Here is a 27,124-nt window from a genome sequence, read left to right as displayed (position 1 = left end):
TATATATATATATATACACAGGCTCTGCGCACGCATACCTATGTTTAAATTTCAGAATGCAATGCCAACCCACGAATGGAATTGGATGAAAACGACGGAAACCGAGCATTCTAATAATGATAATCGGATGTTAAAATAATATAGAGCCAGAGTGCCACTAGTGTGGGAGTTTATATTTCATCTACAGTAGCATGGCCTTGACTGATAATATGGACACTATATAGCGGATCACTCCCGTTTCATAATTGTCTGATTGCCTCAATTACCCACCAAAATTTCTCCCCAGTGGTATACTTATGACACTGGGACTATAATCTCATATAGCACACAGGAGGAACACATGCACGGCAGCTTACCTATAAAAATTATTATGTAAATTATGATTAAACTGCAATTTGACATCATCACGAACGCACCAAGCAAGAGACTGCACAAAACTTCACCTTCGATCGGGATCATTTCCTAATTAAGCTACACGATTGCTACTATCGTAGAATTTTAACAACGGGGTAGACATACAGATCATTTTTGAAGTCGGTGATATTTTTGATGTATTTCTCTTGATTGACAGTAGACCCGTGATGACCGAGAAATGTGAGCCTCGACATATCCTGCGCACAGATTTCACCACCTTCTTTCGGACATGGTTCCCTAGCCTGAAACAAATAATCAACACATTCATACATATACATTATCACCGTTATCTAGCAATATAAATGAGAGGGCCATAATGAGTGGTCATAAATTCCGCTTGCACTCTATTGTGCAGGTGACATCTGGTGTCCATCCATTAAAGATATTACCAATAATGCAAGATCAAGAGCTCATTAATTAACATACGTTAACCGACTCTTGATATATGATCGATAAACCTCAGAGTATTAGCAGATGAAAACTATCAGGGTAGCTGGCTACTTGCAAGTTTACTGTAGGCAGGTTCACGGACATAGCAGGGTCTAATTTTTACTTTTTAATGTTACGAATTTTAACACTTTCTGGTTTTACCTGGTCAGAGATGACAACACCTCTCTCTTTTGGACCACATCCAATCACCTGTGGATTAAGAAAACAACACGTCAGCTAGCATAAGTGGGTGGCTCTGCATAGAGCAGCCATTTCGTGTTTGATTTACATTAGGTAGTCTATACAGCTGTAGCTCTTTTATTACATTTACAGTTCAGTGCTAGCTAGGCCTGTATTGCTAAATAGTATAATCAGCAAATAAAAAGCCCAATTTTCCAAGCACTAGACGGCCTCCATTATATATGATGAAAATGACTGTGCTGCAACTTGCAGTTCCAACGTATTTGTTTTAGTTTTATTTACGATTGCCAACTCGCATTTTTGCCATTACCTGCACTACGAGTTTCCTTCTGTTTTCTAAGACCACCTGATGGAAATAGTCCTGCACATGCTTCAGGGTTGCTGCTCTGAGACATCTCACCTGTTATCAGATTGGAGGCGATTCAGGACATCATTATGTTTACATTTATTATTTGCACAGTGCATTAAGCAAAGAAGATAAACAATTATGTAAAACACCACTCAGCCAAGCACTAGTTGAAACAAGAAACTGGAACTGATAATGTTGCGCCAATATTTTATATTTTGCAACACCTAATATATGTCTGTATGTGAAGGATTTCAGCACTCCAGGGCTGCCAACTCTCACGCATTGACCGTGAGACTCACGCATTTTGACCAAATCTCACGCTCTCACGCTGATCTTACAATATCTCACGCACAGCAAAAAAATGCTGAGATATCTCACGCATGAATATCTCTTCATGAATAAAACGCTGAAATATCTCACGCACAGAAAAAAAAATCTTACAATATCTGAAAACAGTCACTTTAGTATGCACCAAATTGCACAAATTGAAGTTATAAAATGCAAAAGCTCCCTACCGTCCCACACTCACCCCCCGCTTGGTCGCTTCGCTCCCGCGCATCTCACTCTCACCTATCACCCAATGTTGGCAGCCCTGGCACTCAGTGACAATTATTGGCATAGGGTTGTGCACTGATACTGCCACACACTTCCTCTCAACTACGTAGAAAGCAGTCGTATAATGCCTGCAACAAAGGTACCTCGCACTCAAGCCTGTCAAAGACGTAGGTCCTATTTCCGATCTCTGACCAGTGTCTGTCCACTTCTTCTCCCATGTGATTGTCAGCGATCTGGCGTGACACGATCAACGCATGCTTCTGCAGGGGCAAAATGGATATAACCACCATTATAGCATAATACTCCTATATCCACAATCACTCAACAGGTTAACTTTCACACATTTTGATTCACATGAGATGCTTACAGTATAATGACGCAGCTGGCCTGTGAATAATTAAGGCAGTGGTAAAGCTCATGTTATATTATAAAGCATATTTTACATTAAATTACTGTAATCAATAACTCAACATGAAATGATACATGAACCAACCTATTAATGGGGGTAATTCTACATGTTTAGAAACGTTGAAGTAACAGGCAAGAACAATATGATTACAAAATACGACAATATTAACTGATGAATAATAAACTTACAAGTTTTCCAAAATCCTTGATGCTCAGGTGTTTCAGTTTGTTGCTATACTTGTGTAGGAACGCATCTATTTGCTTAGTCACATGGTCTGCACTGCAAGATTCAAGATAACATTCGACACTTACTAGACTTCGAAACTTCGACTCTAGGCATCGGTTCTATCATGAACATATGTATACCTCTTGAAGTATATGATATATCTCATAATGTATATCTCGTGAACATATGAGATATACATATGTTCATGGTTCTCTCCATATATAATTAAAAAAAAAAACTTGCATTTGTAAGCAACGAACTGCTGCCATGCACATTATCAGGTTAAACAATGGTTAGATGCATCAGGAATTCATGTGGTCTTCCAGTTATGCATACATTAGCTCAGCAATGTCACACGTTCACATGCTCTCTTACCTGAACTTGTCCGCCTGTGTTTCCACATAGACATAAAAGCCTACGATTCCATTGGTGTTCGTGTACTGGATATGTACATCATAACCAAGTTGCTGCCTAGTCCTCAACTCATCAAAGCATGGCTCTTGCAGATATTCCTGCAATTTAATTGAGCCTAAATCTCCTCTTACCTGATTACAATTACAATAAGCAAACACCAGTCCTTCTTATTTAGTGACACCTGACTCGCAAACTAAGTTGAATCTATATTATAAGTGCAAGGTCTGTGCCTGGGTGCTGGAAGTTATATGCCATCCTTTGCATTCTACACATTTCTTTCAATTAATATATTATACAATTACAATCTTCATTGCAGAAACCTTTCACACTATGCTACGTTCTTTGTTTAAAACGGCAACGAAACAGCTAGCTTTTGTAAAGTGTATTTAAAATGCCTGTACTTATTATTACATAATAGTAAAAAAACCTACACAGACGATGTTCATCAGAGTGAGTTTTTGACAGTCCCCTACTCCATCCTGGAAGTAGCTAACAACGTCTGTGTTAACGTTGTTCTGCTCAGTAAAGCTCTTCACAGCACAATATCTCTCTCCCAGCGGTAGTGTCATCACACGTATCTCTGGGTACACGCCTTGCAGCAAGGGTGCACAGTCTAGCCTGGTCCTAATCTTGACAAGGAAATCTCGAGCTTCCTGGTAAAGTATGGTGCTATATTTTATATATTCTATTACTATATGTTAATTGGGGAATCGAGCAGCTACTATACACTCTAGCTGTCTGTTGTGTATCGTCTATATAACAATAGTCAGCTTGCATTCAGTTCAACCGAAGATTGACTCGAGAGTTGAAATGCAGGCAGTTTTCCCTGTGGATATTTAGATGACTTACTGCACTGGTAAAGTTGCCCTGTACGAGTCCCTCAATACAGATCGTCTGTTTGAAGTTAGCTACAAAGTTGAGCAGGTCATCTCTGGTGATGTGATCTATCACACCCAGTCTGTCGACAGGCGTCCATCTTGTCTCTTCTAGGATCTGAAGCCTTAGCTCTCTGCGGGATAAAAACCAAATGGATAACATACATACATACCACAATTAATAGCCAAGCGGACAGTGTCTTAATTTTCCCGGCAGACATCCAAAAAAAAAGCCCAATTTTATTTATGTAAATTATATAAACATGCAGATTATAACTGCTACTAAAATGATGGCAGCTAGGAACACTGAGAGAAAAACATTTTGCTATTTGTGTTCTTTACACAAGTCAGTATGAGTAATGATGCAGTTTTTATTTTTTTAAAGATGCAGGAGGCATGGTCCCATTTAGTCACCATTTTCAAATTTTACAACCAGAGGTAACATGTTAGAATTAAAAAATTAACCAAACATTAGAAGAATGGGAAAACCATTAACAACATGAAATGAAAGTGTCAATGACACTATAGCTCACATTGGGTGTGATAGAAGAGGGAGATGATAGATTTAAAATTTGGTAAGTGTTTCATTTATGACGGACCAAAATGTGATCAAATGTCCTTATTCCCCGTTTTATACTAATAGAAATTTCACTGTTTTGTTTCAGGGTTAGTTTTGATGCGAAAATAAATGTTTCAGATCTGAAAGTCTGAAATCTGGGCGAGAGATGGCGCTACGCCTAAATGATCGCCATTTTGGTTTTCGATTATCGCGCAAATAACAGCAATAAAATATTCCAGTCAAATTACTGTAATAAAGAATCTTAAACACAATATTACACGTAGGTATGATTAGGTAGGTATAGGTAGGTAGGTAAATTTAACAAAATCGAATGAATCTAGATGGCCATTTTCATTTTGACAAAAAGCGAGCGTGGCTCAAAAGTAAGTCACCTGACGTATTCCAAAATAGGACGTTCACATCTTTCCCATAGGAGTAACAACTGTATGCAATTTGAAACATGTGGGTCAAATGGTTCTCAAGTTATCGTTGACCGTAGCCAATATATGTTATATGTTATATACTGTAGCCAATGTTGACGGACAAACAGACGGACGGACGTACGACGAACGACACCCCATAGCAATAGCTCATCTTGACGATGTCAAGGTGAGCTAAAAATGGAGATTTCTTCTGGAATAAAATAGTATGGAATGCATATCATACATTGCCCAATATATTTATGTTCTCACCTGTTCATTTTTTCAGGTTTTATGATGATATTTGTGTACATTTTCTTCACGAGATTTCTAACAAGAGTGAACAACTCTTCAGTGCAGTCAAACTCGGCAATGTGGCCCACCACTGTGTCAAACAGCAACTGGAACATACGTAGTAATACTAAATTATAAAGATAGAGGTGGCGTTACAGCACAAGTAGATTTATGGTGGCAGTGTGTTACCATCGCGGTGAAGCCAACCAAACCAGGCATAGGCACGATCACTTAAAGAACCAGATTGTACTATTGTAGTGTAGAGCATTACGATAGGCAATTACCACATAGAATAAATAGAGAGAAGTGTGGTCTCTGCCTCAAACACTTAATGAGATGATCTGCTCGACAAACGATTAGTTTTGCTAACTGAGATTGCATATAGAGGTATACATACTAACTCAATACCAAGAATTCATCTAGTATTAGCATAACACTATACTTGGCTGCTTTCGACTAGTAAAGCAGTACCGGTAGTGTGTGGTTAAATCCATCAATCTTGATGATGACGCCGGTTGGAAGACCTCTGATGGAGTAGGACAAGTCGGCAGCATAAGCAGCATAAGCTACCTCATTCAGATTGTGTTCAATAACGTGGATGAAGAGATCCATGCAGGCCAGACTGAAAAACATAGAGAGCTACAGTCACAAGAAATATTAACACAACTTAATTTAATATAAACATGCGGGATATAAATCAAGGATTGAAACCTAGTAATGTACACATTCAGGTGATAAATGATTTCTTAATGCATTTGAAGGCCCAAGTATTATAGTCAGATGAGTGGGTATTTAGCACCTTAGGCAATTTTTATTTCTAAAGGCAATACATCAGTATTTATCCTATACAACAATACCTGATTGGGGTTGAGTTTGGTAGTGGTGATGCAAGGCGAAATTTAGTGTAACCCTTTGGAACGTTGAACTTGGTGTCCTTCTTATACCATAGTCGATTACATGGGCTATCTGTTATCATTACTGGTTCCTATAAAAATTACATATTATAGTTCTGTGTCAAACATAATGAAACCAGAAGTTGCTCTAACACTGATAACAATTGGTTGAATCTGCTGTGTAACAACTTACTGACATGACTAGAAGATTAGAAGAGGATGTAGACGCATGACACATATAATATATAATATATAATATATATATATATATATATGTAATATATAATTAAATAAATAAAAACATACGCACGCACGCACCCACGCACGCATGCACTCACATATACATACATATACATACAATATCAGTTACAAACTTGCAAGCAAACACTTTTATCATCACAGTGTTAGTAAATAGTCCACTAGCCACCCCTATGTGTTCTTTATTGAACCTAGAAATGTTGAGTACTATAAGGTTTTATGTTGGAAATGCAATAAACAGGTCATAAGGACTCAGAAACTGCCGGATGCTAATTTGCATGTGTAGCATCTTGCATAATCGGCCTAATTAGCATATTAATTAGGTCAAATCACTAAATCAAGAATATCTTCCTTAGTAATCCACATAGAGACTTTATTCGTGTGTCTAGACCCATATGTTTTCGACACTAAGCAATGGGGTTAGCCGCTAGCTTTTCCGCCAGGTGGCGCAGCGGGAGTTAGAGGTGTTACAACGATTGCGCAACGAACGAGTCAGTTGTAAAGATACAGGAATCATAGCGATATAACCAAGTTAAAAGGCCTTCGTACTGTTGTGTTCCTGGTTGTAAGTCGGCTAAAGCTGGTCATATAGTTTCCAGCGAACCCGAATCTGAAACTACAAATGGAGGGAGTTGCTGTGAGATAGTTGAGAAAATCCACGAAAAATTTACAATTATTCTCTACGCTACAAAACAAGAACACGGGTTTAAAACGATGCATCGGCTGTGTGCCCAAGAGCTGTTAGCTTTAGTCAGTGATAGCTTATGAGTGGTAGCGCCGCAGTGACCGCGATCAAATTATTGCAGAGGTCTATGAGCTATGTAGTATGTGCTATGTTTGACAGGGAGTGAACAGGCATCATGTCACGATAGAGGAATTATGGTTCCAGGATCGGTTTGCTAGTAAGGAGAGCGATGCATGTAAACGACGCCGTCAATGCTCAAGCGAAAATCCCAACTGTAAATGCAGAAGACAGTTTGTTAGGATAGACGTATAATCGGCATCTAAGAGATTCATGTAGAGAGGTCATTGGTCTAAGCGAAGGACATATGAAAAAATTTAAAAAGAGACTGCGCGCATCAGGAAGATTTCTCTTGGTGAAAATTGTTAAACGTGGTGCTTTATAATTTCCAACTTAGGCGAGGCTATTGTCGAGCAGTAATGCCTAGTGTTCTGTAATAAAGTGGACTGCTTATTAAGAAATACAGAATATACATAATTTGTCTATTGGCAGACTTGAGTTCTTGTAGCTGAGTCTCAATAAACATATTACAGTAACTCCTGAGCAGCAAGCGCAAAAAGAATACAACACCCGCACTTCACATATGCACCACTAAGTATCACCGTGGTGCAATCTCAATAAAAAACATATTACATAACGTCCTGAGCACACGCAATAAGAATAAAACACCATCACATATGCACGGCAGCTGAATATCACGGATACTCAATAAAACATTGATTACCATTAATGCCTCATCACACTTACAAAAGAATAAAAACACGACCACTTCACATATGGACGCAAGCACACACGTACGTCATCGCACGCACCCACGCCACGCACGCACGCACGGCACACACGCACGCACCAACCACTTGTACGTGCGCCACATGTACGTGCCTACGCACGCACGCACGCACGCACGCACGCCATACACGTATATCACGTGGACCGTGCAACCGCACGCACGGCATGGGCACACGCGTGTAACTGCAACAGCGCGACGCACCACACGCACGTACATGTATGACCTACACGCACACGCACCACACACATGCACGTTTACACGCACACACGCAGCGCATGCACGCATGTGTACGCACGGTACACCACGCAGCACGCACATACGTGTACGCTGCTAAACGCACGCACGGATGCACAGCATGCTACGCTAGTGAGTGTTACGTGCAAGCACGCACGCACGCATCGTACATACTGCACGCATGCACGCACACTGTAGCGTGCATACTCACTGCACGAAGCACAACACATACGCGATGCACGCAGTCCGGGCACACACGCAATAGCAGTGCACGTATACGCACGCGACGCCACACCGCAACGCATGCACGCACAGAGTACGTTCACACCAAAACCCGCACCACAACCACGTGCATGCACGCACGATATCGTGCACACGCACGGCACACAGCGCACGCCACTAGACGTGCCACGACGCCACGGTGCAGGCACACCCCACCACGCACGCATGCAGCGCTACGTGTATGACCACACGACACGCACGTACGGACGACTGTGTACGTGACACCGCACGTACGCACGTACATACGCACGCATGCACGCACCTGTACGTGCGGCGTACACACGGCACGCAGCACACACATACGCATGCACGCACTGTACGTACACACGCACGGCCACGCTACCGATGCACGCACTGGAGTACGTGCACACCCGGCACGACGTGAGACCACGCACATGTACTGTTACAGCCGGCACGCATCACCACCGTGGACCGGCGACACCCCACGCACACACGCACGCATGCACGGTACGTGAATGGACCATCAGCGCACGCACAGCACAAATGCACGTCCGTGCACACCCCACGCACTCACGCATATATCATTGTCAGCGCGAAATATAGGTTCGTGTTACGACAGTAGGGGCTTTTGGCAGGTCATGGACACACTGTACCTTACTACATACATACAGGAATCTACATAACGGAAGATGAGGGCCGGTCGGATATACCTAACTGCCTCAGCATAACACAAGAAAGAGAAACACCCACTTGCACATCATCACCCACTACTATCACCGTGAATCGCTCATAAACATATTAATAACTCCATCAGCCACACCACAGCAAAAATAAACCCGCACTCCCCCGCCCCACTCTTAAGTACGCGGGTTCGCATCTGGGTACGCGGATAATTCTTCACCTCTGCAGATGTGGCCTGCCTCCAGCGGTAACTGTTTAGCGGCTAACCCCAATTCGGATCTGGCATGAGCATCAAACCCCTACCATCGCTTCCACTGCCAGAAATGCATATGGCGCCATGCATAATGGGAGGTATACACTAGCAAGGATTCCATCATCTATAGAACTTATATATTTAACAGTAAGTTATTATTAATAAAAAATGTTAAATATTATGATGCAGGCTAGATCATGGAATACATAGATAAACACCCAACACCATCAACTACTTACTATCGCCTTCATCCTTCATGGTTGTGATTATTCTCTCCAGTCTCTAGATCCATCTTCTACTTCCTTCTGCTCTTCATATCTTTCTAAGCATCATCCGTCGTTGTGTCAGTGAGTTACACACACTCATTTCCTCCTTCACACACCACAGTAGCTGGTACATGACAATCCAATTTGCTGCAGCAACCACACTTCCTGCTGAGCATCACCCTCTGCTCGGCAGCTGCAGCTAATAGACGTCCATGAGGTTTTGGTGCGGTAGTTATTTTGACAGGCACTGGTAGCCACTTCATCATTTACAGTACTCCCATCCATAGTTAGTCGATTTGGACCAGCAGGAGGGTCAGGCCTTCTGTCCGCAGCCTTCCATAGCATCATTTGGAGATGTGCTCCCGGATATGGAGTCCCAGGTTGATGTTTGTTGGTGAAGCGACTTCACGATGAGGATTCTTTCACTTGCGATAATCTCGTACCTGGAAGCATTCATTGAGCGTGCATTTCTTCTGGCCATATAAATGTAGGAAGAAGGCTTTGCCAGTTGCCATCAGGTCACTGTCAGTGGCATCGTCCTCTCCAAGAACTGAGTCTAGTCCAGCAATATCGGTCTGGTTGAGGCACTTTCAGGGGGACATCCTTTCCCTTTCCGCACTTAGGATAGACAATAGTGTCACAGCCTGAGAGTGCGTGCATTCCCAATATTCCCTTGCATTTCTCTCCGAGCTTGGTGACAGTGGCATTGATGTCAAGCACGGATCCATCCCACTTCTCCATCTAAACATGGCATGATACTCCATCCTTCCAGCACCATGCAGTACACGAGCAGCACGAATACATCTGTGTCATCACTAAGGACTGGATGCACACAGTCCGAGCTCCCACCGATGCAGCACGAAGCATGTAGCTGATGAGAGATATGTCTGCTTCATCATGATGCACAATACTGTTGGCTTGGCTCACAAGTTCAATGGTGCTACCAAGATCATGTGTGCAGAGTAGTTGTGAGAGCTGCCTGTTGTTGTTCTTGTTTTTCATGATGGCATCACGACCAGCTAGTGGTGAGTTCAGAGTCAGTTGATATGCAGTGGATCCTTCCCCGGCTCTCCTCTGCCTCTCGTGATCCTTTGCACTGATACCTTCATGCCGATCGAAGATGACATGTGTCTGCCCCTCTGTAGTTGATGAGGCAAGATTTCCTTCCTTCAGCAAGATCACCCACTGTACCCAAGGATGGCCAGACAGTGTGGTAAAGTAGCTGAGAGGCGTCCACCAGCAGAGTGTCAGGGGGAAGAGGGTTCCTTATGATGATGCTGAGATGTTTAACTAGTACTGACTTGATTCCCTTTCGGAGGAATCCATACTCGTCGATGAGTGATGGAGGAACAGAGCACAGCTCATGATGGAAGACAGCAGACAACTCAAGGTTCCGCTTTTGTCCAACGATCAGGAGACGGACGAATACCGTTTCCAGGTTATAGACAATTTAGTTTTTCACCTTTACACTTTTTGATATTGGTAGCAACATTGAACTTGTGAGCGAAGCCAACAGTATTGTGCATCATGATGAAGCAGACGTATCTCTCATCAGCTACATGCTTCGTGCTGCATCGGTGGGAGCTCGGACTGTGTGTATCCTTAGTGACGACACATAAGTATTCGAGCTGCTCATGTACTGGTGCTGGAAGGATGGAGTATCATGCCATGTTCAGATGGAGAAGTGGGATGGATCCGTGCTTGACATCAATGCCACTGTCACCAAGCTCGGGGAGAAATGCAAGGGAATATTGGGAATGCACGCACTCTCAGGCTGTGACACTGTGTCCTATCCTAATGGGAAAGGGAAAGTGTCCGCCCTGAAAGTGCTCAACCAGACCGATATTGCTGGACTAGACTCAGTTCTTGGAGAGGACGATGCCCCTGACAGTGACCTGATGGCAACTGGCAAAGCCTTCTTTCTACATTTATATGGCCAGAAGAAAAGCACGTCAATGAATGTTTCCAGATACGAGATTTATCGCAAGTGAAAGAATCCTCTATCCGTGAAGTCCCTTCCACCAACAGACATCAACCTGGGACTCCATATCCGGAGAGCACATCTCCAAATGATGCTATGGAAGGCTGCGGACAAGGCTGACCCTCCTGCTGTCCAAATCACTAACTATGGATGGGAAGTTACTGTAAATTTATGATGAAGTGGTACCAGTGCTGTCAAAAGAACCTACCGCACCAAAAAACCTCATGGACGTCATTAGCTGCAGCTGCCGAGCAGAGGGGAATGCCTGCAGCAGGAAGTGTGGTTGTGCAGCAAATGGATTGTCATGTACCAGCGACTGTGTGTGTAAAGGAGGAAATGAGTGTTGTAACTCACTGACACAACGAGATGATGCTGAAGAAGGATATGAAGATCAGACGGAAGGAGAAGAGGATCTGGACAGGACCACAACCACAAAGACGAAGGCGAATAGTAACTAGTTTGATGGTGTTGGGTGTTCATCTATGTATTCCACGATCTAGCTGCATCATAATATTTAAAGGCATAATAGGTCCATTGATTATGCAATGTTAACGAATGCTAGAGTAACTGGCACCTTGTGTAGTTAATAAGTACATTACCTTAATTATAGCCAAACGCGTATTAGTTTGTCCAATATCACTGCTAATTACTAAGAAATGTCTAATTGAAATCCGTAAATCTGGTAATCTGCATGGTGCCAATGCTAAATTGTTTGCCAAGCAAAATAGCCTCAAAACGGTTAGGTGACATCACATGTTGCTACGGGTGTTGGGCAGAGAATTGTTTGTCGTGGGATGCTTTGACTAATGAGCTCGTAGAATGTATCTCTGGGCGTATTCTCGGTATTGAGGCACAAGTAAATAACCGTGGGTGCTAATGAACGGGTACCCACATGTCTTCAATTTCGGACACAGGTGTATTCGTTTGACCAATATACGTAAATACGCGTAGTGCCGTCTGCTTTCCATGTTTAGTCTGTGGCCGTGGTTAGTCCGCGATCCCCCCATAGTGTTGGCCCCCAACACAGCCTACTTCATTATCAAGAGCGTCTGTGATTCGTACGTGGATTCCACGTTCATTACAATCAGAGCTACTGTTACGTATACAGTTACGGTACTGTACTATCGCTAGCATTAGGTACGACCGAGCATGCGTGCGAAAATGTCCGGTGCACTATAAATCTGTATCACACCCGCTTCGCCGGCAGCGGTTTGAAAGTGAAACTGTAAACTGTAAACATTTAGTGGACTGCGGATTTCAATTAGACATTTCTTAGTAACCAGCAGTGATATTGGACAAACTAATACGCGTTCGGCTATAAGGTAATGTACTTATTAATTACAAAAGGTGCCAGTTACTCTAGCATTCGTCACCATTGCATAATCAATGGACATATTATTCCTTTAACATTTTCATATATAATAATAACTTACTGTTAAATATATAAGTCCTATAGACGATGGAATCCTTGGTGTTAAGAACATGGGCCTAAACATCAAAACAAAGTCTCTATTTTTCGATTTTACGGTTTACCTAATTATGCATGGTATAGCCATATTGGATTTCTGGCAGTCGGAACGATGGTAGGGGTTTTAATCCATGCCAGATCAATTGCTTAATGTCAAAAACATGGGTCTAGACACACGAATGAAGTCTCTATGTGAATTACTAAGGAAAATATTCTTGATTTAGTGATTTGACCTAATTAATACGCTAATTAAGCCGATTATGCAAAATGCTACACATATGCAATTATATTAGCATCCGGCAGTTTGTGAGTCCTTATGACCTGTATATTGCATTTCCAACATAAAACCTTATAGTACTCAACATTTCTAGGTTCACTAGGCTGGCTAGTAGACTAAAATAGCTGAAAAGCCATACAGAAAAGCCATTACAGCTTTAAATCAAACACTATTCTGATCCTTTTTGAATGACTTTCTCAAACAATCACACTTTGATTTAATTATTCAGTTGATGTCATACCTCACTCAATGGGCAATCTGGATCTTTAATGGTGAAGTCTTTAGCCATAAATCGATTCGGGGCTGGCAAATGGAGCTCATTTCGAGGCTCTGATTGCATCCACTTTGTTAACCAAGATGGGTCTAAATCTGCAATATACATAAATACATATATGTATGTGCACACACACACATGCACGCACATGTGCACATGCACTCAGACAGTCAGATGCATTGTTTATAATATACACAAACATACCTGCAATACACATGCAGTACCTAAACAATGTGCACATTACTGAAACATTGCAAATATGTTCATGAATAATGAAGCAATGTGTGCTAAGTCTTATAACATACATTGTTAATTCCATGTTTTACTTCTAGACTTACTACTCAGTGATATTTTATCATTAGCCCAATATGCTAATGTATGTATATCGAGTTAAATAAATGTTCAGCTCCATGAGTTCAAACATGTATATCTATCATTTTTTGTCATTTAATAATTCTGTTATTGTTAATCGTATTATTTCTGTTATTTGTTAATTTTAATTTTATTTTTAAATGGTTTGCCCCAATCACTATAATTCTCACCTTCTGCTTGGTACAGAGTCTTATACCACGGCTCAGTTTCATTACATACAGGCTCGTATTGCTTAGAAGACACGATCACACACATTCTGTCGGGCGTCAGCAAATTCAAGCAATCGCTTATCACCTATGAATACAATCACAAATAAGTGAATGAACACGTAATCTGAGACAGTCACTTTCCCCGATCGCTCTGTGAAGATATGATGACCGATGTGCATCGATGTGACAATAAAAACACTCAAAAATCACAATACCTGACCTGTTTAATTTTGATAATTCTTAATGATGTATATACGTATGTCTGTGATCTGGCCGAGTTTACCTGTACATTGCCACCGCGTACAACACGTGTAATTGACCCGAATTAGCAATCACGGATGAATTGCTCGATTGCTCGACATCCTTTCTGAAATGCAGAACCCTGCAACTATACAATATATGACTATGCAACCAGACAAGACTCAGTGAGAAATGTTGCTACTACAATACCCGTGGCTCGTAGTCGTAGAATAGTTGGTCGCCGGTCAGCACATGTTCGGCAGGAAAGAACTGCATGTTACTAGCTAGCTGCTGAACGTATTCGATGGGATCCACCTGAAAGCCACATACACACAACATTCATCAGGGTGCGAGTCCGGAAATACTCCCTGATTCACTGTCGGACTCCCTGATTTTATATATGCAGAAATCCGTGTGACTCTCTGAAAATTCTGCTATACTAACTAGTTCGTTCCAGAGCACGGCCTCGCAGAATTACAGTATTTTTTTTAGCAAATACCCTAAGAAAATTTGGAAGATGTCCACATTTTGCTGTGGACTCTCTCTTTTTAAGGGTAGGGAGTCCGTTGGACTCGCTTGTTCAAAAGTTAATTTCTACCCCCGATTCATTATTATGGCAGTGCTTCTTAAACTATTTCAGTGTCATTCACCCTCGAGACTTTATCAAAAAATTTCATTCATCCCCAACTAAATTTCCTTGTTTTTGGCAAGTTACATTCACCCTTGGGTGAACCATTCACCAGTTTAAGAAGCACTGCATTATGACATGGTGACACCTAATGCATGCATGGCACAAGCATGCAGTTTCCCTCATTCATACATCATACCATTTATAAAGCTCCCTCTTCCATTCCCGAATCAATGCTCTTTCATTACTACTCGTTATTCCTCTAATGTGAAGCTAAATCGTTACAGACGTCCAACAAGGAAATCTACTTACATGATTCACTAGCGTAAACACAATTACTGTACTAAAGCAGCATGAACGACTTCGTTACTGGTCACTCGTCAGTGTACAAAACTGCAACCAATGTAACTTGTGTTACACGTGCAAAAAGCGGATTAATTCCACGATGCATTTGAGAATTTATTCACAATTTTTAATTTTTAACAATGTAATTCAATTAAAGTTTAAACTAATTAGAACATTAATATTGCTTCTTTCAATCTAATAGCTCACCTCCTCCTTGAACCTGAACGAATTGTCCTCTATGGTTTTTATTTCGTTATAAATCCATTCTTTTGGTCCCTCCCGCCTTAGCATCTCAAGATACTCAAAGATCACTGTTATAACCTAGAGAATAGCATATCAAGAATGTGTTTATAAATAGACATATTTCGTAGAATAAGAGCACACACTCTGACACTGGTATTTTCTACTTATTTGGACTACCACCAGGTAGTAACAATAGAAAGCACTATCGTTGCACTATTATACCATTATATCATCACACATTGGATGGGAATTAAAATGATAATTAATAATACGGTATGCTGTAATGTTAGAAGTGATCAAGCTGTTATTGGTAAATACATTGTGATTTTACATCTTATGCTACAGACTGAATGCAGTATTACGTCTTGAAACCTTTGGTGGCCCTCTTCACTCAATGAAACAGTAATCATGAACATAGCATGTGTTGTGCTGTGCTCAAATCCACTGTCATCATTTCCACTGGACAGTGATGAACCCCATAGCCTGTAGGCAGAGTTCAATGAAAATGTTTTGTTTTATTTAACATGACAGTGAATACATTTTTACCATTAGGCGAGAATTTTTTATTTTGTTGGTTTACAGATCCGCCGACCCAAATTTTCAAGAAAAACAAAACAAAATTGAAAAATCTGTATTTTTTTTATTCCCGCCGACCTTTTCTCTAAGAAATATGAATAAAAAAAATTTTAATGTAAAAAACAAAAACATTTCATAAACAAATATTTTATAATAAAGGTAAAAATAATTACAAGTTGAGTTTTGTTTTCATTTAGTTTTCTTAAAGTACTTTAATATCATGTATAACAGTATCACTGTATTTTAACTTGTTTGATCTGACAAAACAACAGTTTTTTTACATTTTTTTTTACCCTACCGAGTCAACAACAACAACAAAAATTCTGTAAACCAACAAAATAAAAAATCGTGGCCTTAAACACAAGAGATTTCGAGCACAGTGCAGGCCCGTATTCGGTAAAGTAAAATTGGTCACAGAATAAAATGCACTCGTACTTACTTTTTCTTGAGGCACGAGAGAATGCTACCTTTTCCTTCATGTCCTATCAGCCATGACAGGCATTCCAGTGGCTTTGCCCTACGGAATTGAAATTGTTGTGAGAACAGAGATTACATTCCTCAAGGTTAGTGGCATCTACCAGTACTATCTATTAATTTATAGTCATATAATTTCCTACAAAAAACTGGTCATAAGAAACAAGGATCTGCTACATTATTGGTATTTATATTGATTTCACATCTCATTCGGAATTGAAGAATCCACATTTCTAGACGGCAAGCCTAGCTATTTAACGAAATCCTGTACAGTGTGGTGTAACCCTGTATACATGGTATACTTTCGTCTGTTATTTTCTAAAGTATTCGAATTAAATGCAAAATATGGGCTGAGCATGATTTTAAATCAATAGAATACTGCATATCAGAGCTGTATTGCCAGACTAATTCTTATCAGGACTATAATTGAAATAAATTCATCGGATATTTAGTTTATAACTGTAAACTGGTTCATATTGAAATATATCCTAATTTTTAACGTACCTTAATTCACAACAGTTTCGATCACTGTCAGCAATCTTTATAAAGTGAACTACGTCATCATAGGTAGCAGTCGATGACGTAGTATCCGGGTGACGTCACAGGATCTTCGGAAGGGCGTGGCGGGGCCCCGAAGATCCTGTGACGTCACGCGGATACTACATCATCGACTGCTACCTATGATGACGTAGGTCACTTGATAAAGATCGCTGACAGTGATCGAAACTGTTGTGAAGGTACATTAAAAATTAGGATATATTTCAATATGAACCAGTTTACAGGACTATAATTCTTATCAGAACGATTCATCCTAGACAATTCCAGTCTAAATACTAATCATGGAACAATTTCAACTCTATATCTATCATCTATTCTACTCTATACCAGCCCTGGGACCTGACCCATTGACCTTTCATTTCAATGTTTATCCCAAATATTAAAATTGCTACATTAGTTTAATATGATCAATTGGAATTGGCCAACTATGATACGATTCCTCTTTTAGATGGTACCTGTAGTGGTTCAACTGACAAGGTAGAGACCACATAATATCCAGCTGATGTGTGTTCCTTAATGGCACCACTGTAAACAACAACAACAACAACCAACAAGTCAGGTGACATACTGCATATAGAACCTCCACATGAACCTACCATTTGAATTATGGTACCACATGCAATGCAATGGATGACTTCTAACAATTCAAAATGGCAACAAACATTTTCATACACATATATACATTATATATATATATGTTATATACATATATACACATAAACATAAATTATAATATATCCATCTTTTATTTCACTTCTAGAACCGGGTGGCGGCGCCACCGTACAGCGGTAACTATTACTCTATTAAAAACCTAATACATTACACTCATCCCCTTTTTAGACTCAAACTCAACCCGTCATTATTAAAAATATAGTATTACAAAATGACTAAGCAAGAATAGAAACATGTAAATTAATTTGAAATGAAAGACAAGTAAAAACGCAACATAATTATAAATGACAAGATGTCTGCAGTGGAGAAATGAAATTGCCATTGCTTTGAATTTTATATGGTTTTATATTTAACCATGAGTAAGTTAGATTGACTGCACTTCTTCTGTGTGCAAGCTTTAAGTTTGGAGGAAAATAACATATCTACCTTGTAATTTCAGTATTTAAAAAAAAGCGCACACATCTATAAACATGATAGCTAATAGCATGCAAAAAAACATGCAAGTTGAAGTAATTTACCCTTGTATAATTTTCTGTGTTTCTCTGTATCAAACGGATCCTAAAAAAAAAACATATGTACCAGTGAAAGTACCGATGCACGAGTGTTCAAAGACATGTTGGCCTTACATGACACTTGATCTTACGTGAGCAATAAGTATTGTAATGGTCGGGAAAATAAGTCGAGAAGTTCAAATTCCTTACTTTAAAATTGTGTAAATCAAAACTCCTACCTGAAGATGATGATAGATAGGTGCTGGCAGTCCACTAGCAAAACAAAAAGAACATGTATTAACTTAAATAAATGATATAATAACCTGAATTATACAATGTTATATATGTACAAAATTGTCACATGAGAAATTAATTTCAAAATCTAGGTAACTATAGTTATAGGTCTATATATACTACCTACTTATTAGGAATTGATGAGAAAATCTCCCTAACCCATGTCTCCAAGGTATCCAATGTCTCTACATGTGCAAGATAGTGTAAAACCAATGTTAGTGGATATGTCTGTCTGTAGGAGAAACACTCGCCTATGAAGGGTACATTTTGTGTTTACCTCACAAAGTCAATTATACAGTGAAACTACCTCACAGAATGGATACGCCTATCTCTGTAATTTAAAGTTATAAACCCAGTGAAATTTGTGCCCATTTTTTTCCATTTTTATTTTGTAACAAGAGCCGCAGAGCGTCTGGTCTCATCTGAGGTCTGTTGCAACGATTATAAACGTAACATTTAAGTTGTGCGTAGTGACACCTTTGTTAGGCGCAGATATGCAGATACGCAGTTGCGTACACATCATTTCAGCAACCTTCTGCATTCTGCATACCTCCCAAATCCCATTGGTTGATACAAATCGCGTGCCTGAAACTCCTGTTTTATGGTGCATTGTGACCCTTACCCTAACCCAATTAAAAAATTAAAAAAAATCAATTGTTGTAAAAGTTATTTGTTGTTATTAAATTGTTGTAAATAAATAATGTAAATATTTGCGTTAATTGGAATAATAGTTAAATAAATAAAGATACAGAAAACAGGTAAATAATAAAAAATCTGACGGGATTCGATCCAACGACCTTTGAGCCGTGATGCCTGCGGTGTAGGCGTTCGGCTATCCAGGCTTATTGGCTTTCTAAATTATGGATGTGCCATGAGTATGAGAACACTGTGACATCATTGAGATAGTTCAGGAATCCATGCTTAACCCTCCTCTTGAGGGTCAAAAGGTTATCAGACACTTAATCTTCGCACGTCAGTGGAAAGCACATTTCATAGTCCTTTCAATAAAGTGATAAAAATGGTAGGTCAGCGCTGAAACAAAAAAGTTTTTCACTCTGTCCATTAGGCCATGTCCTCAGAAAATGTCTGATATCTGACCTTACCCCACTGCCCTTTGACCTGTGACCTCCAATTTCACACTGGTGATGGGTTTCCTGCCCATCACACTATACACTGAATATTAAGAGCATAGGTCGAGCCGTTGAGATTTGTGCCGCAATTCCATATTTCCTCCTATACCTTAACTTAAGGGAGCAATATTCCCTCTCCGTTTACACGTCTTGACCTTTGACCCCCAAATTTGTCATCCTGAGTCCCCCCCCCCCCCGACGTTCCGAATATCGTGACCGTACGTCGAGCGGTTAAGATTTGTGCCCAAAACTGTTGACGGACGCACGGACGATCATGCGATTCTACAAGCTGCATCTGACTACGTCAGATGAGCTAAAAACAAAATATAACATACCCTGTGATTGTACAACCAAGGTCATGTACTGGGCCGAATACCATCTTGAATGGAACTCTCTCAGTCTGGCATAGACATCAATACCTTCTGCAGCTGGTGTTGATATCAGAGATTGTTCATTACCTAACAATGTGTATTGTTGAAAAACACGAGTATGAGGTGATTCAGACCGCACTGAATCAATGCACCCACTAAAACATACATTGATATTTAGTATACATATACTTGCAATAAAAAAATTCACAATCAATAAATCAGATCATTAGGGGGAAAATGAGAGCTTGAAAGCTTCAGTCCTGTACAATACAGCAATTACTACCATAACTCTATATATTATTTAAGTATGTATAAAAAAGTGTGACAATTTTAATGCAAATATAAGGCATATGAAATGTGTCATACCCCACATAAACTTTCCGAGTGGGTGATCCGGTTTAGTCATAGACCCAAGAAGCTGTTCCATTCTGTTTGTGTCATTATTTGTGCTGCTCTGAAACTCTGTAAATATCATTCCATTTACATAGATATATACATTATACTGAGAATATATTATCGATGGACTGACTAAAATAGAAAGCCGTGTTAAAAAATATCAAATAGTATGATTATATTACCATATATACTAGCATATATAGTACCACCATGTAGATATCCTCCAACAGTAACACCTATGCATGACAGTCAACTAATAATATTTTATGGGCACCAAATCCTTGGTATCAATCTTTTTAGGATGATTTTTTTTCACTTGTAATGGTTTTAATTAATTGTAGTTTTTAAGTAATGGTCTAAATTAAAACTAGTTTGTACTTGATCACATATATGTTGCGTAGCTAAACACTACTTGCATACATCAAGTATACTACATCACATTCTCAATTTAATAAGGCAGTCACGCCAGCACTGCAGTGGCATAGTTAGACTACTTTAGCATGCTGCGGATGTAGCCTGGTAGATGGCGCTCGCGCTCGCCGGTCACGTGCCCCTCCCCAGCTTTGTTTTGCTGTTTGGCTTCTATGCCCGTCATACTATAATAAAGCTGCATGGTTTGTTCCACTGAGTAGCTGTTTGTGTGTGTGTGTGTGTGTGCGTGCGTGTGTGTGCGTGCGTGTGTGTAATAATTAGACACTCATCTCTATAGTGGTGAAAGGTACATGGACACAACAGTTGGGAGACGATTTTCATACAAAGCAAGACATCTGTTTGACTGACAAGAGTACTTACCACTGTGCACAGCTTGCACCTCTCTGTCAGTAGCGTCCTGCTTGAGAAGAGGGTGGGTGAAGAATTGAGCAAACCTGTCAAGCCCTTCTTTGAACGACTGCTGCTGAACTTCAAACTCAAATACAGTCTGCAAGACAGCCATGCAAGCACTCAGGTTACACGTAAAGATATTCAGCAAAGTGAAATCCAGTCACCACTCGATATCACATGGTTTTCATGATAAAAACAACAACAAATGAAATGGCCACACAATCAAATAATTATGCATATATACACACCTCCATGCAAAGATGCTACTTAAATTGTTTCATAGAAATTCACTCGAACTAAAACGTAGTGTTTTATGAGCTGTTATAACAGACAATAATTTGATACCAAAAAGCGATGGTATATTACCATCTCACAGTCTGTAGATCCACAGTTAGTTCCTCCATACCCCATTATGAAAGCGTCAAAGGCGTTCTCATCTGGATATTTTTGGCTTCCCATGAACACCACTTAATATGTTAAAAAAAACGGGAACTGTTAACGTAATAACTTGCACAGATTCTCCTGTGTAACAGTATGCATGGACCAGAAAGTCAGAATGTACAGGTCAATATTAACTAGAAACAAATAAAACTAACAACAAAACAAGTGCCGCAGCGCGACAGCGCTCAACGGATGCGTACTGTAGCCAGGTATTCTTCTGATAAACTCACTGGCAACCACATCAAGTGCGCCCTCCTGCCACCGTGTTCGCGCTCAAAGTATATATCTAGGATACTACTAATACAGATCTAAAATCTATGATAGGCTTTGCTATACCTACTGGTAGTGGTAGTACAGTAATAAAGATACAGCTGCGTAACTTTAATGACTTCTCTATATTAACATGTTATCATGGATATGCGTCGAGCGCGAGCGTAGTGGTGGTGGTGGGGGAGGGGGGGGGGAGAGGCAGGTGGAGGGGGACTCTAATAGCAAAAGCAGTTATAAGTCCTTTGTTAAGAGTCAACAAATCCATGTTTAACCCTCCTCTTGAGGATCAAAAGGTTATCAGACACTTACTGTCAGCGGAAAGTAGATTTCATGGTCCTTTCAATAAAGTGATAAAAACGGTAAGTCAGCACTAAAACAAAAAAGTTTTGCACTCGGTCCATTAGACCATGTCCTCAGAAAATGTCTGATATCTGACCTTTCCCCCACTGCCCTTTGACCTGTGACCTCCAATTTCGCGCTGGTGATGGATTTCCTCCCCATCACACTATACATTGAATATTAAGAGCATAGAGCGAGCCGTTGAGATTTGTGCCACAATTCCGTATTTCCTCCTATACCTTAAGTTAAGGGGAATATATTCCCCCTTCAATGACCCATTTTGACCTTTGACCATTGACCCCCAAATTCGATATCCCGAGTCCTCCCCGACGTCCCGAATATCAACACCGTACGTCGAGCGGTTAAGATTTGTGCCCAACTGTTGACTGAAAGACGGACGGACGCACGCACGCACGCACAGACGCACGGACGGACAATCATGCGATTCTACAAGCTGTATCTTACTTCGTCAGCTGAGCTACTAAATACTAATAAAGATAATAATAATACGCTTGAAATACAGCAGGTCAGTCTGCACTATAACATAGGTATAGCACTATTAATTAGGTGCTAAACATTCTTGCCTCCTATTCAAAGGTTAGACAACTGTGTGCCCATGTAATGCTTACTGTGCTCAAGGAAATGGGCCAGGCCAGGTATATCCGAAGGATCCGCAAAACTTCCAACACCTACAGCCAAAGCAGCAGCACTCTGAAAATTTTAGAGTACACTCAGCTATACATTGCATCAAGAGCTAATAAATACCTAGAGTGTACAACGGGAAAACGGGAAAATAGTGCTATTTAATGGCAATATTATTCTACTTTGCCTGCAAGTGTAGAATAATTTTATGGTATTGCATTAAGCAGAATTCTTTGCTCTCTAAAACAAGACCAACCGCTTGTCAATATGATACTTCTATAGGCTGAGATATTGGCTCGTAAACTTCCCCTCCCACAGGCCTCACGGCGCTTCGCATCCACAATATTCACTATCCTTAGGAAAGTCGCTTCGTGAGAGTTCGGTTTTTCCGCGATAATTTTATGAATGAACGGCGTTTCGGTAACCATCGGTGACTTTCGGGGGCATCTCCCATTATCTTTCCTAGCACGGCTAATGCCCATCATGATGGAGCCGGCAATGTTTTCTAAATTAAGTCTCTTCAACGCAGCTCAGTTACTATATATGGTGTAGTAAGAGTACCAAATTTGGGCATGTGACATCAATTATCAGCGCTCCAAGCGGCGACGGAAAATGATAGCCAGACCCGCAAAAGGCGAGAAGGATAGTGAATATTGTGGATGCGAGGCGTCATGAGGCCTGAGGGAGGCATGATTACGCTCCAATATCTCGGCATATAGGAGTATCGTAGAGACAAGCGGTTGGTCTTATTTTAGAAAGCAACGAATGCTGCTTAACGCAATACCATGAACTTAGTCTAGAACCGCATACAAAGTAGAATAATATTGCCGTGAAATAGCACTATTTTCCCGTTTTCACGTTGTACACTCTAGGTATTTAGTAGCTCTTGATTGCATTCAATGCATTGTTATCAACAAAATATCGCAATAAACTCCCAACACAATGGAAATACACATGCTAACATCGGTAAGTAAGCAAAGACCTTTACTTACCTGCAATACAACTTTTATTGCATTTTTCAAACTTTAAAATGGAAAATAGCACATTTAATACCATATGAAGGTAATGCATTACTATACCTTTTAAATAGCAGGTAAGAATTAGGCAGTAAGTTATCACAGCAACATACCATTTTCTTTTTTCCAGTTAGCTTTTTGGGCTTGCGGGTTACACCACCATCACCATCATCATCATGACCGCTACCATCACCCTCATTGTCATCATCTTCTTTATCTTCTTCCCTATCATCACCCGACTCATCTTTGGATCCATCCAAGTCTTCTCCGCTACTTACAGAGCCCTAATTCAAAAATAATATTGGCAAATGTGAAACACCTACATGTCTGAGTACTACAGCTGTAAAAATTACTATTAATAATAAACATAGGCATTCGAACTTCATATGAATCCCTATGTGTTATTCATTACTCAGCGCCACGTTGTGAATCTGTACTGGCCAGTGGCGGATCTACAGGGGGGTTGGGGGAGGTTGCCCCCCCCCCCCATTCAGCTACTGACTATATACTTACTGACATTGTAATGTTATCAGGAGTGAATAATAATAGATTATCAATACATTGCTAATATAGATAACCTATTATTATTCACTTCTGATGTTATGATACTAGTAAAATGGTGCCACCCTAGCACCCAAGCCTTCACTCAAATATCACCCACCCTCTGTCTCCTGAAAGCTAGATCCGGCCCTGCTGGCCCCGTGTAGTCTATAGGCAATGCTAACCTCTGCATCCATAGCTTCATCCTCTCCTTCAGATTCGTCCTCACCATCACCAACTGAACCCTCGGATCCATCCATCTCCTCCTCATCATGTTCATCTTGACTAGTCACAACTGCAGTTACGTGTGACTCTTCATCATTAGATGAGGTAGTGTTGTAGCCATGGAGGTCCGATATAAGCAGAGCATGCAATCCATTTGCCAATGTCAGTGCTCTGAAAAGTTTCAATGTCAACTAGAACTACACAATTACAAGAAATAAAATATATTTGTTCCGCGCAATCTTCCGATCCGTGCAATCTTAATTAAGATTGCGCTGTGCATTCTTGAAATTGCGAGATTGCGCAAGGCTCCACACACAGACACTTGGAGCGTTTTAATAAAATATAATACTAAATAAATACGAAATCTATTTACTACCAAAGTTTTAACGTTTCTCGACTCTCTTTCACCTATTATTGCCGACAATTTCCTGTAAATGCAGTCCAAATGCTCATCTGCAACACACGCTGGCTGCCGCATGCTAGCTGCTGCACACTGATACATAAATATATAGTTATGCACGTATGACACTATATATTTATGTGTTACTGTGCAGGAAATTGTCGGCAATAATAGGTGAAAGAGAGTAGAGAAACATGATAAGACTTTGGTAGTAAATAGATTTTGTATTTATTTAGCATTATATTTTAACAGGCACTTGGAGCGTTTCAATAAAATATAATGCTAAATAAATACGAAATCTATATACTACCAAAGTCTCAATGTTTCTATACTCACTTTCACCTATTATTGCCGACAATTTCCTGTAAATGCCGTCCAAATGCTCATCTGCAACAAACGCTGGCTGCCGCTGCACACTGACACATAAATATATAGCAGGTAGGAAAGCGTGCTGCCAAAATTTGCTTGACGCGCGCTTGATTTCACACGAATACAACACATATATTCAACCATTCTACTCCATCTTTGTTTCTATTTGATGAAGGACAGTGTTCACTTGTTATAAAAACATACTGGCTGTGTTCGTAACCGAGCTGTGTTCGTAACCGAGCTGTGTCACACGAAATCGCACAAAGCCTGACAAAATTCTCGCAATCGCTCCCATTGCGCAGTTTATGTAAATAGCTGTCGGAATCAGGAAACACCCACCGGCGCTCTTCGTGACCTTATTTTTGCGCCGCAACGCTGCAACGTTTTTGCAATGCTCCACTGGCGGCTTTGACGAGGCTCGTACGGGAGTTGGAAAGCAGCGTGGTAGTTTCCCAAAATGCAGTGCGCCACCTATAGCCCTGTACTTGCAGCCATTTCCATAAACTGCGCAACGGGAGCAAACGCAAACATTTTGTCAGGCTTTGTGATTTCGCGTGACACAGCTCGGTCACGAACACAGACAGTATGTTTTTATAACAAGTGAACACTGTCCTTCATCAAATAGAAACAAAGATGAAGTAGAATGGTTGAATATTTGTATAGTATTCGTATGAAATCAAGAGAGTGTCGAGCAAATTTTCGCAGCACGCTTTCCTACCTGCTATATTATATATTTATGTGTCAGTGTGCAGCGGCAGCCATGGCTGCAGCCAGTGTTTGTTGCAGATGAGCATTCGAACGGCATTTACAGGAAATTGTCGACAATAATAGGTGAAAGAGAGTATAGAAACATTAAGACTTTGGTAGTAAATAGATTTCGTATTTATTTAGCATTACATTTTATTGAAACGCTCCAAGTGCCTGTGGCTCCACAGGCAAGGATGCTAGCTGCTGATCGGGAGATCGCGCAGCGCAATCTCGAGATTGCCACGCAGTCTGCCGATCGGAAGATTGCGCTGCGCGATCTTAAGAATGTGCAGCGCGATGTTGAAATAGCGCAGATCGGGATTAAGATTGCGCAACATATTAATAAATCCACTCAGCAGTGTCAACATGCATCAATTTAACTAGGTTCAAGTTGAGCGGTCAGTAATGCCACACTCGTGTGAGTTTGGTTTAACTGGTTGAAGGTCTACGTATATCGTCTTAACGCCCTAGCCTGTACGGTGTACCTGTAGGTTTTCTTGTCATCTGGTGGTTTTTGAACTAGATTGCTCGAGTCCAATTCACCTGCCAAAAATGTGCGTAAAGAGAATGGCACTTTGGATTTTTTACTATTCGACTGCCCATTTCCATGCGAGGATTTACACTTACTCATTTTAATATTTTTATGGACAGTATCACAAAACGCTAATGTTTTCACGTAAACATTCGAAATATTACTACAACTGTTTATCGTTCTAGATACGCATGATTTACTGATGGATAAAATCATAAAATTGAAACGCGTTTTCCTTCGATTGGCGTCGCAGCACTGTCGCTACTCGATAGACTGGTA

The 27,124-nt window shown here is 40.5% G+C and overlaps 1 protein-coding gene across 1 annotated transcript; it reads right to left on the bottom strand.

The window, feature by feature from the left end:
• Positions 1-6: 6 nt before the first annotated feature.
• Positions 7-27,099, bottom strand: LOC106821500 (nardilysin-like). Its single transcript, XM_014826343.1, has 29 exons — positions 26,799-27,099; positions 24,758-24,968; positions 24,146-24,316; positions 23,004-23,085; positions 21,691-21,791; positions 21,295-21,421; positions 20,473-20,568; positions 20,071-20,193; positions 18,733-18,790; positions 18,551-18,584; positions 18,339-18,378; positions 17,604-17,673; positions 16,556-16,633; positions 15,903-16,023; positions 15,505-15,618; positions 14,535-14,639; positions 14,046-14,169; positions 13,471-13,598; positions 6,001-6,128; positions 5,615-5,765; positions 5,123-5,250; positions 3,846-4,005; positions 3,428-3,649; positions 2,958-3,094; positions 2,546-2,636; positions 2,092-2,208; positions 1,355-1,444; positions 1,006-1,053; positions 7-656 (listed from the first exon to the last, which is right to left on the bottom strand). Exons 1-29 carry the CDS (start codon positions 27,059-27,061, stop codon positions 486-488), a joined length of 3,489 nt encoding a protein of 1,162 aa, XP_014681829.1. The 5' UTR covers positions 27,062-27,099; the 3' UTR covers positions 7-485.
• Positions 27,100-27,124: the final 25 nt, after the last annotated feature.

This window comes from Priapulus caudatus, unplaced genomic scaffold (genome assembly GCF_000485595.1).
Source record: "Priapulus caudatus unplaced genomic scaffold, Priapulus_caudatus-5.0.1 Scaffold75, whole genome shotgun sequence".
Taxonomy (NCBI): domain Eukaryota; kingdom Metazoa; phylum Priapulida; class Priapulimorpha; order Priapulimorphida; family Priapulidae; genus Priapulus; species Priapulus caudatus.
The sequence above is the reverse complement of the archived record's forward strand: the minus strand, read 5'-3'. Positions and strand labels throughout refer to the sequence as shown.

Excerpts from the sequence above, each read along its gene's own strand:
- LOC106821500 (XM_014826343.1), bottom strand. The coding sequence starts at position 27,061 with ATGATTTTATCCATCAGTAAATCATGCGTATCTAGAACGATAAACAGT. Across the intron at positions 3,095-3,427 it reads CTCTGATGAACATCGTCTGT|GAATATCTGCAAGAGCCATG; the intron begins GTAGGTTTTTTT and ends ATTAAATTGCAG. Across the intron at positions 1,445-2,091 it reads TTGACAGGCTTGAGTGCGAG|GTGAGATGTCTCAGAGCAGC; the intron begins GTACCTTTGTTG and ends ATCTGATAACAG.